Source organism: Chlamydotis macqueenii, chromosome 4 (genome assembly GCF_036417535.1).
Source record: "Chlamydotis macqueenii isolate bChlMac1 chromosome 4, bChlMac1.mat, whole genome shotgun sequence".
In the NCBI taxonomy this organism is placed as follows: domain Eukaryota; kingdom Metazoa; phylum Chordata; class Aves; order Otidiformes; family Otididae; genus Chlamydotis; species Chlamydotis macqueenii.
In genome coordinates this window covers 30,507,780-30,527,453 of record NC_141559.1, presented here as the reverse complement: position 1 = coordinate 30,527,453, position 19,674 = coordinate 30,507,780, and the positions used below count along the sequence as shown (strand labels likewise).

The 19,674-nt window shown below is 42.5% G+C and overlaps 1 protein-coding gene across 2 annotated transcripts in view; it reads left to right on the top strand.

The window, feature by feature from the left end:
• BMPR1B (bone morphogenetic protein receptor type 1B) overlaps positions 1-18,523 on the top strand; it is a 31,639-nt gene extending 13,116 nt beyond the window's left edge. For both annotated transcript variants that reach the window (XM_086746148.1, XM_086746147.1), the window contains 7 exons: positions 3,633-3,729; positions 4,533-4,671; positions 11,099-11,291; positions 11,723-12,020; positions 14,307-14,482; positions 15,855-15,985; positions 18,226-18,523. In XM_086746148.1, coding sequence (XP_086602274.1) covers positions 3,633-3,729; positions 4,533-4,671; positions 11,099-11,291; positions 11,723-12,020; positions 14,307-14,482; positions 15,855-15,985; positions 18,226-18,351 — 1,160 coding nt within the window. In that variant the 3' untranslated portion in view covers positions 18,352-18,523. The remainder of the gene's footprint in view (positions 1-3,632; positions 3,730-4,532; positions 4,672-11,098; positions 11,292-11,722; positions 12,021-14,306; positions 14,483-15,854; positions 15,986-18,225) is intronic.
• The last annotated feature ends 1,151 nt before the right edge of the window (positions 18,524-19,674 follow it).

Sequence of the window (19,674 nt, the reverse complement as noted above, 5' to 3'; positions counted from 1 at the left end):
TGTCCCAGCCGTACATCTGTCTTATTAAGGAAATGAGAGTCATAATTGGGTCTGATACAACACCTCTGCCTTAAACAATAAGAGATATTCCTGGAAATCCTGGCAAAAGAGCAGGCTGAGACCAGTCGAAAGGAGAAATATATCTTTACTGATTTGGAGCCTATATAAGCAGAAGTGGTGGTGCCACCGTGTCTGGCTCCCTGCCTGTAGAGCTAGTGATGAATGGGCAAGGGAATGATTGGAGGAACGATGGGGTTTGATGTGTGCACACAGTCTCCACGCCTCAGATTTCACTGCAGTTTTTACTTGGATAACCGTAACATTGTGAACTGGGGGGACCTGGGGAGGGAGGAGAACCTCCTCTCCCTTTGATATGCTGACTTCTCCCTTGAACCTGCTAGGTGGCATTTTCAATGCGCGCCTCAGCACGGTCCCACTGGTGGCAGAGTGAGGGAAACGAGTGGTGGAGGAGGGGGAAATCACAGGAAAATAACTGAGAGGCAGCTTGGTATCACTGAAGACACTCCTTTTGCTGCCACCTCTCCCTTTCTATGCTGCTCACCACTGACACCCGCCACACCACTGTTTTCGTACAACACAAAAACTGCTAATGTGCTGTTTGCTAGGCTTCATTGTTACTGGCCCGCCAAGGTATGTGAAGAAGCTTCCCAAACCTACCGCCTGTTTGTTTTGCACTCCCTAGTCGTGCTCCTGGTAATGGCTCATTCCTGGTTCTCTGGAAGCTACTGCTTATTCTCATAACCTCACTGCTTGGCATGTTGCAGTTGCCAAGTAACATAGCACTGAAAAGCACAGCACAGGACTTCTTAAAGGACAGGGTATCTCCATTATGCAAACTGGCACTGACTGGTACGCACCGCAGTCTTCACCACCGAGCGCACGAGCCACTGATTAAGCAGACTGAGAACTGAGCTGCCCCATCCTTCCACCTGGTCAAGGGGGTGACAGACATGGCGCAGGGAAGGGGAGATTTGTCTTGCTGTTCTGTGTGGAACAGCATGGGCTGGAGGAGGAGAGCAGAGTCGGTCTCCAGGAGCACCAGCCTGGCTCAGTTCAGCAGAACAGACAGATGTTGCTGGTATAAGAATGGGAGCATGCTTTTAATCTTGTGTTGTCCACGTGCCAGTGGGTTTATGAAGTCCTCAAGTGAGCAAGCAAATGAAATTCTGCCCAAACGCTTTGAAAATGCAGGAAGTGTTTGAAAAGTGAGGCAACAGCTCACTTATCGTCAGTATTGCCTCTCATCATATGTAGCCAAATAAATATAAAGACATATGGAAGTTATTCTCCTCTCCTGTGAGAGCCAGTTGCACGCCCATGATGTGCGTAGTGAACCACTGCTGAAGCTGCATTAGCTGACTTCAGCATGGGGACCATCACCTACTGCAAGAGTGTAAGCGTCATGTCTGCTGCAGTCTGCATCGGCGACCCCCAGCACAGGGATCAGGACACATTCCTTTATGTCTTGCATGCTTTCCTTGCACTTGCTTCAGGCAATTGCGTTTGGGTACCAAAAAGTTTTGCAGTGTTGAAGCCTGAAGTTTGTTTGAGAGTTACATAGCACTTCCAAGATGCCTTCTGGCCTCTGGAAAGATCGAACTGCATTTATTTGCTTTTCTGAATGTCAGAACTGCATGAGAAACACTGAGCAAAGGGTTTGGATCATGTAAAATGATTGAAATATGATTAAGATTTCAGCATCTTTATCATGCCTCTCCCAAATGTACACACAGGCAGCATGAACAACAATATGGGTGCTTTACAAGTTCTGGTAGCACAACTTTGTGTCTGTGTAAATGTGCTTTAATGTCTAGCACACACAAGTATGAGCAGCATCTGAATTGCTCCCTTTGCGTCTGACATAGGTGTTCGTTACTGCTAAGCACAAAAGCCCAACTTCCATCGTGGATTATTCTGTGAAGCGGTAAAACCCTCGCTGCAGACAGATATCCAGGTTTCTCCCAAGTATAAAAATCCCTCTCTGTGGTCTGCGTGCTCTGTTTATCCTCTCCTCAGCTGATGGGCTGCAATATCTTAAACTGCTACAAACCACACGTTTTAGAGGGAGATGGCTAGCTGACGCAGGCTGCTTATGAAGCACGAAATAGAGCACTCAGCCCTGCCGAGCAGCCATCGCCTTTGTGAGAGAGGTGTGGATTCCCCAGTGGGCTCTCCGTTTCGGCTTGCGGCCCACTTGGAGTGGCAGGCCAGGTAGAAATCTGCTGCACAGGGAGAATGATTGGCTCCCGTGTTTTCCTGATAGGCATCGTGTCAGCGTCACCTTTCAAAGGCATCAGCCGTGTCTCGAGTGTTTACATTGTTAGTGCTCCCGGAGCAGGTAATAGCAGGTTAAAACATGACCAGTGTGATCAAAAGGTGCGTTAGTAGGTAATCTCTGTTTGTAGTGGAAAGGAGAAGGAAAGAAATATTTGGGGCCAAAAACAGAAGGAGAAACTGGATCTTTAAAATAAAAGAGCCTGACGGTAAACCAAGAGTCCCTTAGGAATCTCCTTGTCTCATTATACTTGTAAATCTGAAACGTAATAGTGCCGTTCCAGGGTGAGTCGATAAGGATAGATTTCTTGCATTTTACGACATGTTGGGCATTAGCATGAAAGATGCAAGACGGCGAGGCTGGAAGAGCTTCAGAAAATGTGGTCCTTGTTTGCAGCTTTTGGGAGAGCAGTGCGTGTGTCTACATGCTGAAACACCTTAATTTTGAGAGTTGCGGGGGCAGGGGACGTGTAAGAAGAATAGTGCTAGGTTTCTTTGTTTTTCAGCAGAGGAGCATGCATGAAGGTCAGACTTGCTTGCCTGTGTTGAGAATACAAATTTGGAGATTAATGGTATACTTTAAAGGAGAATATGAGTGTCCCATGCAAAGACTGACTGAAACGTTTTAATAGTTTTTACGTAATGACATTTTCTACAAGTTATTTAACACATTTCGTTTTCAAAGTGTTTTTCCAGAATAGCTCCTGGGCTGGTTTTGCCCACCAGCATAGGAGGGACTTACGGGCACACAGGGCTGCTATAGAGCAAATGGAGGAGAAGATTGCTGCTCTGTTTAGAACAAGATCCGAGAGAAGGATTATTCTGTAGTGATAGAAATACACTTTCAAGGCCTCTCGTGGCCTGCCTTCTTGGGAGTTAGATGGTCCACTGTGTCTTCCCTCCTAGGATAAATACGATTATTCATTTTTCTTATATTAACTGCTCAGTAGGATGCTACTTAATAAGAGTGATTTAAGATAGAGGCAGTAATTTTTGTATGTCCTGGCTGATCACTGAGGTTAACACAGAGCTACAAATCTTAATTGAGTTTTTTTTCAGAGCCACACAGGGAATTGCAAATCAAGGTGATGTTTTGTCTGAGTGAGGGCTGAAAAATCAAACAGGCTTTTGGAGGTGCCAGTTCTTCCCTGGTCAGTGAGGGTCAAAGAGGAAGTGCACAGAATGCCTGGGGAATCCAGGGGTATCTTGCACAGGACTTCAGTAGAAAAGAAATGATCTTGTGCTCGCTGCACTTTTTAAGGCGTGTGTCTCATTTGATACTGACTTTGTACCACCTCCCTGTCCAAACTTTCCACCTTCCTTGTTTTTAACCCCAGACTTTGCTGAAGGAAACATTCACCATAAGGCCCTGCTGATCTCAGTGACTGTTTGCAGTATACTTCTGGTGCTTATCATCATATTCTGCTACTTCAGGTAAATGAGGAATACTTTGCCAGCTTGTTAATGTTCCTCCCAACATGTATCTTTTAATAGACTTAGGAAGTGGAAAAAACTGAAATGGACCTTCAGGAAAAGAAATTAGGAACTGTAATTTTATGATGAGGAAAAACGTGTATTTTATTCATGTTAGTCACAGGTGTACCTGTGTGATGTATTTCACATAGCATCTCTTGCCCAGCATCCTAAAAAGCCATTCAGCTAGAACCACAGATTATTCTTTACTGAGTCTGAGAAAGCCACAGGACAAATTTTATATAGGGCAAATAAACCTAAGGCTTCTAAATGTGTTTATGCAATGAAGAACTGATCACATAAAAGAGAGGGATACAGGAGTGTGAGTAAATATGTCTAGAAGGTTATCATTATCTACATACATCATGTTTAAATAATTTGTCACATTTTTAAATAGTCTTAGATCTCATGACCTTAGCTCCTCTGGCTCCTAAAAGATCCACAGTAGTCAGTAAAATAAAACTAGGTATTTACTTGCTCTGTGTTTTAAACATATTTAAGTTCCTGAAAAAAAAAAAAGGTTGCTTTGCAAACTTACACTGGATTGCCTGGTCTTTTGAGTTTTATACTTAGAGTTTTGATGCTGAAAACAGTTGCTAAAAATAAAATAGAAAATTCTGGGCGGAGAGTCCAGCATATTCCTCAGGGAAGCAGAGGAAGCTGTGAGTCTACAAATGAAGCAAACGTGAAGGATTAATTGCATTATTCATTGCACATGTGTTCATTGTATTCAAAACTAATTTCACTTTCGTGTAAAACGGCAGATACAAACGCCAAGAGACGAGGCCCCGCTACAGCATCGGGCTGGAGCAGGACGAGACCTACATTCCCCCTGGGGAGTCCCTGAAGGATTTGATCGAGCAGTCCCAGAGCTCCGGGAGCGGCTCCGGGCTCCCTCTCCTGGTAAGAAAGCAGTGTTATCTTAGTGCAAGTTTAAAAGGCAAAAATGAGTAGAAGATGACAAAATGAGGCACAAAAAATTATATATTTATGTGTTGTCAGTTGTTCTAGCCTGTTTTTTTTTTCTCTCCCAGAAATGACAAGGATTTAAGCTGGAGAACAGCTGCTTTAGAAGCAGGAGACTTTTTTCATGTAGACTAAGCCAAAAAAGCTTAAGTTTGGGGTTTTTTTTTATTTTTTTACCTCAGCTTATTTCTTATTTTAGATACCATAGCTTAAGTACAGGCTAATAGAGCTCATAGAAATTAATCAGGATTTACCCCAGTGTACAGGACAGCATCTAGCCTGCTGATCGTATTTTCTTGCTTTATATGTGTAACACACAATAGCATTTCAAACACTGACACATCGTCTTTATGTAAAGCGAACTGTAATTCATGAAACCTGGAACCTTTTTGTGTGTGGGCTTCACTTTGTATTCAGAAGTCAAGAGCAAATTATTTTTCCTTGTAGTGTGGCAATCTCAAAGGTTAAAGGCACGGGGATGGAGTTTGATTATTTCTGAACTGACTCCAGGATGACTGAGCCCCTTGAAAAGGCTGCTGAGCCTGCTGAAAAGGCAGAAGTTTTACCTTCTGTGGCAAAACAGTTCCATTCACCAGAGTTTTTTTGTTTCTGCGGGTTGTCGTTGCTTTTTAGCACTGAAAAAAAAGAGCCAGATTACTAATTTAAAATATTGCCTTTGAGAAGATGGATTAGATTCCATTTTCATTTTTCAGAGATGTCCCTCTTGTCTCCCAAACCTGTTAGTTTATAGTGATCCTATTACTGTAGATGTTTTCCAGTTTCCAAGTACTGTGTACTGTCTGTCTGTTTTGTGCCCACACATCTTTTTTTTCTGCATCATAAAGAAGAAATTAAATGGGAAGTTTTATAACTTCTTAAAATGAAGCAACAGACTGAGTGGTTGGTGAAAATCTGATTAAACTCAGTTTGTTCTGGAAGAACTGAGTGCTTAGAGTCTTGTTTAAATAAATTGCTGACTTTTTAAAAAAATCAAATTTTCTGACAATTAACATGGCTATTGAGAAAAAAAGCCAAGCTGCCAAGTGGGTGCTGTGACTGGTGCTGAGCCTGGGAAACCCACAGTCATTTTTCTCTGTTGAGAGAAATTCTATCATTTAGGTCTAGACTTTAAGAAAGCTCTGTCATTTGCCATACCAATGTCTCTGTACCAGCCATGGAAAGGGGGAGATGCTTACAATTTAGGACCATTCCTAACGAGTGCTTCCAATTGATTGAATTATGAAGTTTTCTTGCTTTTTTTTTGCATTGTTTTTTTTTTTTTTGCATAATATCTGCCACATCAAGGTTTTGGTCTGCACTTGGTGTTACAGTGACAGAAATAATACAATAATATAGAGCAAACCCAAGGAACTTGGTTGTTCTTCTCTGAGAGGATGTGTTTCTAGCAGCCCACGTGGGTAGCAGGTGTCCTGGGGCATCTTGTAGACATACATGGCTCGATACTTCATCCCAGGATGCCCTTGAGACAAAAAAGCTGGAGCAGCGCGAGTTGTGACTGCTTGTTCTTTATGCCTTCTATCCCCGCAAGCTGTTTGAAGGTGGAATCTGCGGTCTTACTGGTGTCCCTAGGTCTACACTTGTAGTGGACAGGAAAACTAACTTCTGCTAATTAACTACTGTAATGGCTGAGGTGCCATCCCAACTGGGTCGTTGCTCCAGTAGTTCTCAGAGCTGTGCCAGTGCTCCTTGAAGCAGAACCCATCCTGTCTTCTTCCAGTCCTCCTCTCTCAAGCCTGGAGACTTTGCAGCCACTGGACCAAGTGTTCTTCCTGGAGGCAGGCTTTTCCCCTCTCTCTTCGCCTGCGAAAACATATACCCTTTTTTCCCCCAGTCTTTCCCTTTCAGTAGTGATTTTCTGTGGAAGAGGAGAAAAACGAGAGCTATAATGAATCTTGCACTTGGTGATAGATGTTTGCTGCATTTCCCAAACAGCTACAACTTCTACAGGCTCTCTAGAAATGCACAGATTAATACCTCTGGGCCCATGCCTGAAACAAGTATATAAGAGTGTCTGGCAATAATGCTCTGGACTTTATTGTGGAAGAGTTTGTTTTTAACTGTATTATACATTTCTTATGCAAAGACTAAAACATCCAAAGTTATTATTTCAGGAAAGTAAGCCGCAAATTTATTACAAAATGTCACTTTATGCTAAACAGTAATGTTTTCCTTCTGTGCAGAACATTTATTCTAATGGGTACAAATATTGTACCAAAACCAAGCATTAACCAAGATTTTATTGATATTTTGACATTCAGCAAGCATTCTTTCTCCTGACCTGTTTGTACCTCTGACAGAAAAGTTTGCTGCTGGTCGATGCTGGCAATCAAATTTTAAATCAAGAAAAAAAATACAGTAAGTTGTAAATGAAGGCTTTGAGCCAGCAAACTGGGGTACACAATCAAGTCTGTGCAAGCAAGGATGTCGTGGTTTTGTTAGTGAGGGGGGGCCTAAGGTGGTAGCTTCTGTAGGAAACTGCTAGAAGTCGCTCCCCTTGTTCAGTGGACTCGGCTGGGCCTAGGGCGGACCTGCTGCTGGCCAAGGCCGAGCCGATTGGTAGCAGAATGTCCCGTGATAACGCCTCTGCGATAACGTATTTAAGAAGGGGAAAACAGAAAAAAAAAGAGAGAGAAGAGAAGATGTGAAGAAGCTGAGCGGGGGCAGAGGCGCAGAGGGGGAGGTGCAGGCCTCATGGGCCTTGCAGGCCTCACCCTCTGGCCTCTCGCCAGGCAGCCGACTGGACCCAACTCGGTCCAGCCCAGCTGCAAGAAGTGGAGAGGAGATGAGAAGTGAATAAGATGTAAAAAAAGATCCTGAGAGACATCTACCAGCCTGTTGTGAGGACCGGCTGCAGAAGCCAAGGTCAGTTCAGAAGGAGGGGGAGGAGTAATGCGGCTCCTGGCCAAGATTCCCCTGCAGCCTGTGGTGACGACCATGGTGGAGCAGGTTGTCCCCCTGCAGCCCATGGAGGTGTCCATGGAGGAGCAGAGATCCACTTGGAGCCCGTGAAGGACCCCGTACCGGGGGAGGTGGATGCCTGAAGGCAGCTGTGGCCCATGGAGGGCCCGCTGGGACAGCTGTTCTAGAGGGACTGCACCCGTGGAAGAGATGACCCACGCCGGAGCAATTCCACGAAGGACTGTGGCCAGTGGGAGGGACCCCACGATGGAGCAGGGGAGGAATGTGAGGAGTTCTTCCCCCGACCATGAAGCAGCAGTGTAAAACAACGTATGATGAACTGACTGCAACCCCCATTCCCTCTTCCCCCCTGTGCCACTCGGGGGGGGGGGGGGAGGTAGTAGAGATAATATTAAGCTTGGGAAGAGGGAGGGGTGGATGGAGGTTATCTTGTTCTCTGTCTCATTATCCTGCTGTTTGTAATAATAAATGAATAGTTTTCCCCAAGTCGAGTCTGTTTTGCCCATGACAGTAACTTTAAGGATTTCTCCCTGTCCTTATCTCAAACCTCAAGCCGTTTTTCCTTATTTTTTCTCTCCCTGTTCTCTCGGAAGGTGGGGAGAGTGAGAGAGAGACTGCGTAGTCTGGTCCTGATCGGGGCTGAACTACGACAAAGGAGAACCCCATTGGCCTTGACAGAGCAAGAAGTGTAGGTGAAGCTGTTGCCCCCGTGAATCCATGTGCAGAATTGAGGAAGGAGATTTTTTGCTGGGGACATTTATTTCAGTGGTCTATATGAAAAGTTTACTGAATTACAGTTTGGTCTCTACCTTTTCACTTATTTTTTTTTTCCTAATTCCTCTTCTAATTAATTTTTCCTTTCAAGGGACTATATCCCAGCCATAGGTATGGAGTTCTTTGTTCAAAATATTGAAGTTAAAAAAGGTTGGTTTGTCTGAATTTTCATCTGCAGTAGCTGAACACATTTAGCTGAACATCAGAAAAATAGAAAGCAGAAAGTAGAAATAGTTGGTAATTGGATTGGTTCCAGTCAGGGAGAGGAAACAAAGAGCCATGTAACCTAACTTAGTGGCTCTCAGAGCTCAAGCAGCAAATATACAGATTTGAGAAGAAATAAATAAAACCCAGCTCCACTCAGTGTAAATAATTCATATGAACACATCATTCAGCATGCTTATGAAATCAGTTCATCCAACAGTTTTGATTAACCAATTTCTTTTAGAAATCATAATCAGTTTATGATTCAAGCAAGGGCTAAATTCCTTAAAATAAAATAAATTGTTTGTAGGAAATCGTTTGACCAGTTCTAGCAAGAGGAAACCAGGTTAAGGCCCTTCACATAGTATTCTGCCGCCTGAAAACCCATAACAGAAATGTGTTTTTCATTTTCTTAATGTAATTTAATAAGGAACTTTTCATCATTAGGTATTGTAATTCCGTGTACTTTATGATGCCATTACATATATTTACACAAATTACGTTATTTGATATAACTGCATTATTGTTCAGGATGCATTTTTAAAATGGGCAAAATAGAAAGCAACAATGCTAAAATCACATTACAAAATGTTACAGCAAAATTCCAATGTAATATGACTATTGTTCAATCACTATATGAGGGTATAAAAGAGAATAAATCAATTTAAATATTAAGGCTAATCTCTGTTCTTGGCTTTCGCTGATGTTGATAAAAAATAATGGCAGTGAACCCACCATCTTGGATGTCTAATAATACATTGCAGGGCTGAAAAAAAAAGGAACTCTGTTTAAGTGACAGAACAAGAAAGCTGGGAGTTTTGAAATAGCTTTGCATAAATGCCGCTGTATGTTTTTCTTCTTTAAATTGTCTAATATGAAACCCAGTAATTAATTTACAAAATAAATTTTAATAGAGCTTACCTAATAGGTTTTGAGTTTTGTCTTTGGACGTACATTCCTGCTGCGGTGGGGTTGTGGCAGTCCTGCTCTGCGTTACCAAACTGGTAGATTTCCGTTGGACCTCCCAGAGATAACAAAGGAAGCACATGGTTTTAAAATCAAGTTTGGATCATTTCTGTCAGCCAAGATTGCAAAAATATTTGGGATTACATGAAATGCCTCTGATTTCGATAGATATTCAGACAGTGCACACTTGCTGCAATAAACTACTTGAAATTTGTATGCGGACGGCGGCAAAACCAAGAGATCTTGAATTTGCACTTGTCCAGATTTTGCCAAGTGCTTGGACCAGATAAAAAGCTCCTTACATTTGAGGCTATAAAGTTACTTTCTTTCAAAATCTTGTAAAATCTTACCAAACTAAAGATCATTAGCTGTGGATTGAACTGGCAACACTTCAGCACAAGAGGGTGACAATTTAATCTCCTGTTACACTAGGGTGAGGCTGAGTCAACCAGTGGGTTGTGGTGCAGCACCTACGTGAGGTTTTTATTTGTGAACTTGTAGGAATATGTGATCTGCGGACATGCTCCAGTCCCATGAGAATGTATTAGTCTCCATTTGTCTAAGACTTTTTGCAGTCATAAAAGCGTGTTAAATGTAGAGACAGTCCATCTGCTACGTGGGGTCTGCCGTTCTTTTGAAGGGTCTCTCTGCAATGCTGCTGAGTACCTTGATCTTACGCTACAGCTGCACCAACGGTTTGAGTTTAACATCAGTTCACCAGCCACTAACAGAGCTGATATGGACACTAGAAAGGGCAGTTTTAAACCTGTGCTTCCATATCTTTGGAATAAAAATTCTTACTTTTTATTATTATGTAATGAGGATTATAAAAATTAATGTAGGCATATGGGTTCTAACTGTGTAAGTAGTGGATGAGGTTCCTAACACCAAATTTATATTTTGAAATTATTAGGCATGGGATTTTCAAGGAAGGTCGTAGGAGGCTGCTCTCAGGAATTTTGCTAGTTGTGGAGCACTGATATGCTTTTGGCTCTTGTGAGTCTCAACGGTGTGGAGTATGTAACAAAAATCCCCGCTTTAATTAAAAATGTGTTACCTACCCCTTTAGAATTTGGTTTGGGTTGAAGTGGCCAGGAGTGTTTTCTGTCAAAGCTTTTCCAAAAATAACAAAAAAATTTCCACGAAGTGGTGGCCTCCCACAGGAAAACAAAGATTTCAAGGTTAGTAGCCAAATGTTTCCTTCACGCAGACCAATTTATTTTCTTGAGAGGCCATGGTGTGTTTTGGGAACATATGGAAAAACTTCTTCACCGTGGCAGGAATGGCCTCGCGAGCATTGCTTTCTGGGGGAAATGGGGAGCATCCATATTGCGGAGCTTTGCTGAAATCCATGTCGCAATGGCTGCGTATTCCCCTTTCCACTGGGCTTGCTGCGTGGGAAGGAGACACAGAAGGAGGGAGATGAACACAGAAGGTTTCTGCGGAGCAAGTGGTAACCGCCCGTCTTTGCATTTCACAGGTTCAAAGGACCATCGCAAAACAGATTCAGATGGTAAAGCAGATTGGAAAAGGTCGCTATGGAGAAGTCTGGATGGGAAAGTGGCGTGGCGAAAAGGTAGCCGTGAAAGTGTTTTTTACCACCGAGGAAGCCAGCTGGTTCAGAGAAACAGAAATCTACCAGACTGTCTTGATGAGGCATGAAAATATTCTCGGTGAGTGAAATTAAAGAGAATTATTTGATAGCATACGGGTTTCTTAAGTTTGATAATTCTGTATTTGCTGTTGTCTGATGCCCTTTCCTGTGTGCTTTGTTACCTGCTGTGCTCTGCAATTAGGCACCCAGCACTTTTCAAAAGAAAAATGTTTCAAGGATTACTGAAACATAAATTAAAAGTCAAAAAATAATAGGGTCTGGGGGCTGTTACTCCGAACACCACACGTCTGGTTTTGCCACCTGTATTTCCATATCTGGGCTTTCTGAAAATATGTTAAAGGCTAAAGGTGAGGCATAGTTGCATGGAAGTAAGATGAAAGAAATGAAATATGTTATTAAAATAAAACTATTGAAGTGACTGTCAGTCCAGAGTTCTGAGCAGTCAAAAAAAAACCCCTGAGAAGTATTAATTTGAAAATCTTTTTGCAGGATTTATTGCCGCAGACATTAAAGGTACAGGATCATGGACCCAGCTGTATCTCATCACCGACTACCATGAGAATGGCTCACTTTACGATTATTTAAAATCTACTACCTTGGACACAAAAGCCATGCTAAAACTGGCCTACTCTTCTGTCAGTGGCTTGTGCCACCTGCACACTGAGATCTTCAGTACTCAGGGCAAACCCGCTATTGCCCACCGTGACCTAAAAAGTAAGAATATCTTGGTGAAAAAGAATGGCACCTGCTGTATAGCAGATTTGGGCTTGGCTGTTAAATTTATCAGGTGAGTAGAAGTGAGGAAGTGGGGGGAAGTTGGTAAATCAGACACAAACTCTGGTTGAGTTGTTGATGGAGCAACATGTACGCACCTGCAGTGTATGTGCATACCTTTCACGCTATGCTTACCTGTATGTGAGGTGGGACTACCCTATGTAGATGAGGATGTCACATAAACATAATGCAGGTGTATAAATAGTCACTTTTTAATTGTTTAGCACATTAGTTGCATTTGCATAAAGGTTCAATTTTCATCACTTCCCCCTCAGTAGCAACCTGGATATTGCTACCACGTGCTGAAAGGACATAGCACTGACAGGTTGAAGACAAGTCAGTAAACTTTTCACTGAAGCTTTCAGCTTGTCTGATCCCGAGATAATTCACTCACGACTTACATAGAATAATACTAATCATTTGCACAAGTCACTAATTGGGATTTATTGAAAAGCACCCCATTTGGGCTGCCTTTTGTTTCATTTCCTACAAATCAAATTGCCAAAGTACAGATTTGATTTTTGAAATGGCTTTTAAATTTGATTTAAAAAAAAAAGATTGTGTGTTTAAACAACTTAGAAAGAGCAGACAAGTAGGACTTAGGCACTCCTGGGATTCGTAAAGGAGTCGTCGCTGTCTGACAGCTCCCTTCGAAAGCAGCTTGAGCTCTCGGCACTTCTCCTGGTGATGGAGACGTGTGTTAGGAAGTCTCTGATTTTTCTGTGCACAGAAAGGTGGCCATTTCAGAGGTCAGCTTTGAAACTGTGGGCTCCCTGAAGTATCAAAAAAAATTTAAGAATTCTGTACAAATCTTGAACTTGAAATTATTCAGAGTGTAAGGAAAGGCAGTTTTTATGTGCTCTTCTCACTGTTCACTTATCTACCAGGTTTCTTGGTGAGGCTTTTCCTTTATGAACCTGACCTTTCTTTAGGAGATGAGAAATGAATATTTTCACTTTGAGGAACAGGGGTCTAGAAAACAACAACTTGGAAATACAGTATTGGCTGTAAAAGTTTTAGGGAAGAAATTCACCCTTTGTACGTATACCTTGCCTGACGAGTACAGAGCAGTATCCTGCTTAGGTATGAACTGAAAAGAACTAGGAACTACCAAGTGTGGCTATAAAAAGGTGAAATATGTATTTGTCACAGTCCAAATGGAATTTGCATTACATACTCGGCTGATTTTCATACTGAATCCTTCCTTAGACAGCATTTGTCAGGCAATGACTAGGAACAGAAGAAAAGCGGTTGAAAGGAGTGTGCTCTGCTGAAGCTAATGAGTTTAGTAAAGTTCTCTGCATTTTACATTTTATTCAAAGTATTGCAAGATGGTATAGGTCACTAGATTTATGTTACATTCTGGGAGGTATACAGAAATGCCACCAGCATATGTATTATTTAATGACTGTGTGTGTGACTGTCTGTACCTCAGGCTTGGTTTTTTTTGTCATTTTCATAACTGTAGGTGAAGAAGATGACAGAAGTTGTATAATTATTCTGTGAGATCTTGTATCCATCACATTTTAAATGTTTACATTTTGAGGGTGGGGAAAGGGAAACAAACCTTTCTAAGCAAACCAAAATATATGCCATATATTAAACTTTAAAAAACATGAAAACTGATACACCTGAATTTGAGTTAATGAGAAAAAAATAAATCCAGTCACATAATTCATGGGAATTTGCCTCCTATTAGATATATGTTGTCTCTTCTGGTCGATGTGTGGGGTATGACACATTTGGTTAGATTTTTTTTTACACATTTTACACATTTTACATATTTACATCTATGTGTTTACACATCTTGATGCGTGCACAAAAAAAATAGTTAGACTTGTCTTCCTTGCAGATCTGATTTGCTACAGCTAAGTGATACTGCCCCAGCTATTTAGTGTCCTCCAGTAATTGCTAAGACTAAAGCATTAGGTGGTGGAGTGTGTTAAGAAAACAGCATTTAATGAAGATTTGATTGTTATCACCAGCATAGAGCTCAGGCTAATGCTAATGAAATTTCACAAATGTTACAGCATCCCTGTTGAGTTTTATCTCCGTTGTGGTTCTGCATTTGAATGCTTAACGTCGCCCTGGGCGGGTCAGCCTTTTAAGAAGGGTTGCCTTCACACTAAGAGGCTTTCCTTGTAAGCATCCTTCCATTAAGATTATGTGTTAGTTTTGACCTTGTTTGAGAGTGGATGTGGTGTGAATTTACTACTTCTTCCATCTAAATTGCCTTCTTTTCAAACTACATTACTGCATATTTGATGCCTTTTTTTTTTTCCCCTTCTTTTTCTTTTAGTGATACAAACGAGGTAGACATACCTCCAAATACACGCGTAGGAACAAAACGCTATATGCCTCCTGAGGTGCTGGATGAAAGCTTGAATAGAAATCACTTTCAGTCGTACATCATGGCCGATATGTACAGTTTTGGACTCATCCTTTGGGAGATAGCAAGGAGATGTGTTTCAGGAGGTAAAGAGCTGGGAGATGGCTTTTAATTGTGTCAGTGAACCCCAGTTACAACCTAAATTTTCCATTACATCCTTTTCTCTGGGTAATTGTTTTCAGTGTAACAAAAAATGTGGATAAACTATGGGTAACTTTTAATATCTATTATCTTGTTGAAACTTATTTTAAAGCATCAGTCAGTGCTATTTGAAGAGCGCAGATTTAGACTGTATTTTAATGGCTTGTTTGAGGGCAGCAGATGCCTGCAGTGAAGAAGGAATATGTAACGCATTTGGGGGCCTTTTCCAATGGCAACGCATTTTTGCTGGACAGGAGGTATCCAGCTATTTTGTCAGAAAGAAAATAGTAATTTCTTTGTTTTGCTAGAGTTAAATAGAAGGAGGAGGACAAACAATTTGGGGGTATGCTGTGCCACTATTTAAAATAAATAACCTATTTACAAAACAAGTAGAAAAAACAGAGGGAAATGGCACTTATTACATTTGTTGTCATACCAGTGATGTGCTTCATTTCCTTCTGGTATCAGGCATTCAAGCGTGAGGACAGCAAAGATAAAGCAATGCAGCCAGCTGCAGACTCGGGGCGTAGATCCATCCTTGTATGCGCAGGCTGTGAGTGCTTTCAGCACATACTGCTCAGTGTAGTGCAGAAATGATGGGTGTTATTACCTCTATTTTGCCACTGAGGAAAGTTAAATGCAGAGAAATGACTTGGCAGCAGTTATGTGCCAGATTGGTAGCAAGTAAGAGTAGAGCATGTCCCTCTCGGGTCTGTGCTACCTTCACCAGACTTTATTGGTCTTTAAAGCCTGCAGTATTGTGCTGAATGCTCACTCCACGCTTACCCTAGAGGAGCTGAATTTCACCGATAAGCAATGTGTTTACAAACTGGTAAAGGGTATTGCAATGATGCGATGTAAAATCTGTAATACCATCATCATTGCTGTGCTGAAGGAATGGTACCTTGCCATGTTCTGAAAAGGCACAGAAATGCCGTTTAATATATACTAGGCCCACTGATAAGAAGGAGACCGACCTAATTCATGATTAATTCTCCGCCTAATTGCTCTGATTTGGACCCATTGCTAATAATGCTTTCTGTGATAACTTTCTGGAGATTGCTGGGCTGGGCAGCAGTGGTGGAAGCTGTCTCACTTGGCAAATAACTTTTGGATTCAGGTGCCTGGTCAGTCTTTCAATGGCAACGGTTATGTTGGAGCTTGATTGTGGAATAAACTTCCAGGGCAGGGTAGTCCTTTTAAGGAGAAGTACATCTAATTGTTAAACAATATGGTCGATCAGTTATAAAATGAGAGGGGAAGATGGTAGTGGACGGTGTCTTTTGCAGGTGATGTGCAACTAATTGCTTCTTTCAGGAATAGTTGAGGAATACCAGCTTCCGTACCACGACCTTGTGCCTAGCGACCCCTCGTATGAGGACATGCGGGAGATTGTCTGCATCAAGAGACTACGGCCTTCGTTTCCCAACAGATGGAGCAGTGATGAGGTATTGTCCCTCTTAAAATACAGCCTGTGTTCTTGATTAGAGTGTGTGAGTGAGATTGACCCAATTCTGCATCATTTTGAGTGAGAAGGAACTTTACCACTGGTGCTAGCACCAGTCGTGGTATAACAGGGCTTGGGAAGGAGTGCGACCTTCTTGGATATCTCCACTGAAGGTGTTCAGAGCCCCAGGGGCCATAGTCTAGGATACTTGCAAGTAGATTTCTCGTGTGCCTGTACCAGATGCCACAGCAATAGCAGGCTATGCTCAGGCCTTCTTAGTCTTTCTGTTTTCCTCTTGCACTCATTTAGCTTTCTGCTCCTGGCATTAGTAGCATTAGATCAGTGGCCAGCCAAAAATTTAGAAAGAGAAATTATTTTGCAATGTATAGTGCAGTGGCACTTGGTGTACTGACGGGTACTTCAGTGTGTACTGATGTGTGGGCTGTAATTCCAACTTTTTTCCTTTTGTTTTCAAAGAAGGAAATATCTCTTGAAATTAAATGAGCCTACAGCTTTTCTGTGATGACAGGTGTGCAGGTTTGGAAACACAATTTTACCATGATTTTACAGTAACATTCGCACAGAATATTAAGTTTCACTGTTACAGTATTGAGATGCAATAGTGCAGATCACTGTAGCCGGGCTGCAGCAAGGAGCTCTGATCATTTACTGCTTTACACCTTTGCATTTTAGCAAAGAGGGCTACGGGTGTGGCCTTTCAGAAGAGATGTAGGAACATGCTTTCCAAAATAAAACGAGGAGATGAGAGGGCTGGGGGAGAATCTGAACTCTCCCTGCTGAGAATCTATAATGAGGTAAATTGTGCTTATGGATTCAGAGACGAACAGTTGAGGTACCACAGCAAACAAGCTGACTGCTCTTGAGATGCTGTGGAGAAGGAATCATTAATCATGTTAATTTGTACAGCTGAATGCTGTAGTTTTCTACAGTTGCAGAAGACAGCTGCCATTTGCATTGTGTAGATGAATATTCTACAGGTAGATAAAAGATTTAGGTGGTTTGAAATATAGGCAGTTTAGAAATATGAGGGAAAAATAAAACAACCTCCTTGGAGGACTTGTGCAACAGCCAGGCTGGGAAAATTTAACCAAGACTCACCCACCTCATCCTCTCCCTAGCCAAATCCCTCTGAGCCTTCAGACCAGGAGTAGAAACACTGGAGGAAGCGCTGTTAGTATCGATTCTGGAAAGGACTTTTGTGTGGTGGCACACACGTTTTTGGTCTGCTGCCACATCTATCAAGGACTGGGGAGGCTCGTTGAAATAACTGTTCTTGAGGAATAGATTAGCATCGTCTGTAATCCCCCGTCAGACATTCTAGTGATGAGAGGCAAACTTGTTCGTGCATAAAACCTTGTGTATCATGAAAACACATTTATAAAAATCCACATTAATCTGAAATGTATTAGGCTGGTCTGGGCTCTGCTGGTGGTGTTTATGCTTTCATGGCGTTCAGGATCTGCACTGCTTCTGGGCCAGGAGCCTCATGAAAACAGAGAGCAAGCTGGATGAGATGGAAAACTTCTCTCTTCTTCTTTTTTGCAAGCAAGTCTTCAGGCAGTGTAGCTCTGTAGGCTGATGAGGTTATCACCCAGCTGTGGTGGCTTACGTGGTGCTTTATGTTAGGATGAAGGTGATGGATGCAGAGTAGATATGTCTGCTGCTTTTCCAGGGTGGCAAAGGCGATGCTGTTGGCAGATGAGTTGTTGCTGGGAGCCGGAGGAGGGTCTGGCTCTGGGAAGTGAGCGGGGAATGGCGCAGGACAGGGTAGAGCCGAACCAGATGCTTGCAGCAGTGGCGGCTGGGGAGGAGCCGTGGGTGCGTGCTCACGCTGGGCTGTGCCTCGGGGGGCAGGCGCTTTCTGAGGAAAACTAATTCCACTGAATTTGTACAGCAAAGGCCTCACTGTACAAAGCCACACTTGTGCAGGTCAGGGTGCATGGGTTTGGGGAAGGGGAAATAAGAAAAGCGCTTTTGTGGAGTGTATTGCCAAGTCTAGTCTATAGTCATAAATTTTAAGAGTAATTGGCATGTTTGGAGAACTCTCCTTAACATACAGAAAATGAAAACTCAGGAAAAGCAGTAGCAGCCAGCATGTTGTCTTTATTTTGGCTGCCATTAGAAAAGACCTTTTCCCTTCAGTTTTTCGGCATTGCCACCAACTGCAGCCTCCTCTTCCACTGACCCAGGTGAGACTTTCTCTTCCACTTCTCTCTGCAGTGCCTACGGCAGATGGGGAAGCTGATGATGGAGTGCTGGGCTCACAACCCTGCCTCCCGGCTCACAGCCCTGCGGGTCAAGAAAACACTTGCCAAAATGTCAGAATCACAAGACATTAAACTCTGACTCAGCCAGAGACAGCTCTCATGAAGGCCCATGGAAACAGACTTTCTCGTGCAGGCAGAACTCCTGAAGAGGTATTGAAAGTCTTCACTAATAAGTACCTCGAAGGCAGTTATGCTTAAGAGCAGCTGTAAGTTTGAGAGCTTTTGAGGAGACTATCCTTTGCAAAAATTCAGCTGAATTTTGACTTACAAGATTGGAAGAGGCTTGTCTGCCCTTGTTTACGTGGGGAAATACAGTTTAAGTAACTGATTTAAGATTATGCATGTTGCTTTCTGTGAAAGCCACTTATTATTTTATTATTATTATTGTTATTATTATTATTTTGATTGTTTAAAAAGATACTGCTTTAAATTTTATGAAAATAAAACTTTTGGTTAGAAGCAAAAAAGATGTATATTGTTACATTAAAAAAAATTGGAGGAAACTGTGCTGAAAATGAAAGCAAAGCTACTTTTTCATTTATAAAGAAACTATTGCACTCGAGCATTAAAAAAGAAAAAGGAGAGCAGGTCTGTGCAGCTCAGAGGAGCTGTAATGGAAACCGTGTTAAAAGCTTCCTACCTGCAAAGACGACTTTCCATAGCCCTGCGCGTGCGAGCAGTTCCTACAGTATAGAGGTGCAGCCCAATTACATCCCTGCCATCGTTAGCACGGGCAGGCAGGTTCCTGTGGGCGGCCTGTCCCAGGGGAGGTTGTGCTTCGTTTAAGATAATCAGGAGCCATATGGATATGGTTCGGTGTGGCTTGTTTGAAGAAGGCTCTTCATGTTTCCAGGAAATCTGATGGGTATGGTACCAGAACAAGCACTCCTTTTCTTGGCTTTCTTTTTTTTTTTCTTTCTTTCTTTCCCCCCACTGCAAAACAAAGTATTTTGTGTCTGAGCAGAAATGAAGTACACATTTGTATCTGCTGGTGAATTTGAAACTGCCACGACCTACATACACAATCACTGGGTAAGAGGAAGTGCCTTGTGAGAAAAATGTGTTAACTTGCTGTTTCATCTCTGTAGAAGTGAGGTATCCATCTACAACAACAGTTGGCGGGGGGCAGAAATCTCTGTTCCCTTTTTTAAGGGAAAGCTCCAAAATTCCCTTTTTTTTTAGGGTGGTAATAATTTTTCTTCAAGCGTAAGGAGTCCCAGTTCCTCCTGTCCACAGTAGGAAGCCAACAGGGAAGGAGCATGGACCTGGGGTGGGCGGTGAGAGCTGGGCATCGTAGCTGGCAGCGGGCAGGTGCCTCCAGTGCATCTCCCGTTGTAGTGAGAGGCACCACAAACTGAACCATTTGGCTCAAGCTTCATCTGCCTTACTATTTTGGATGGCC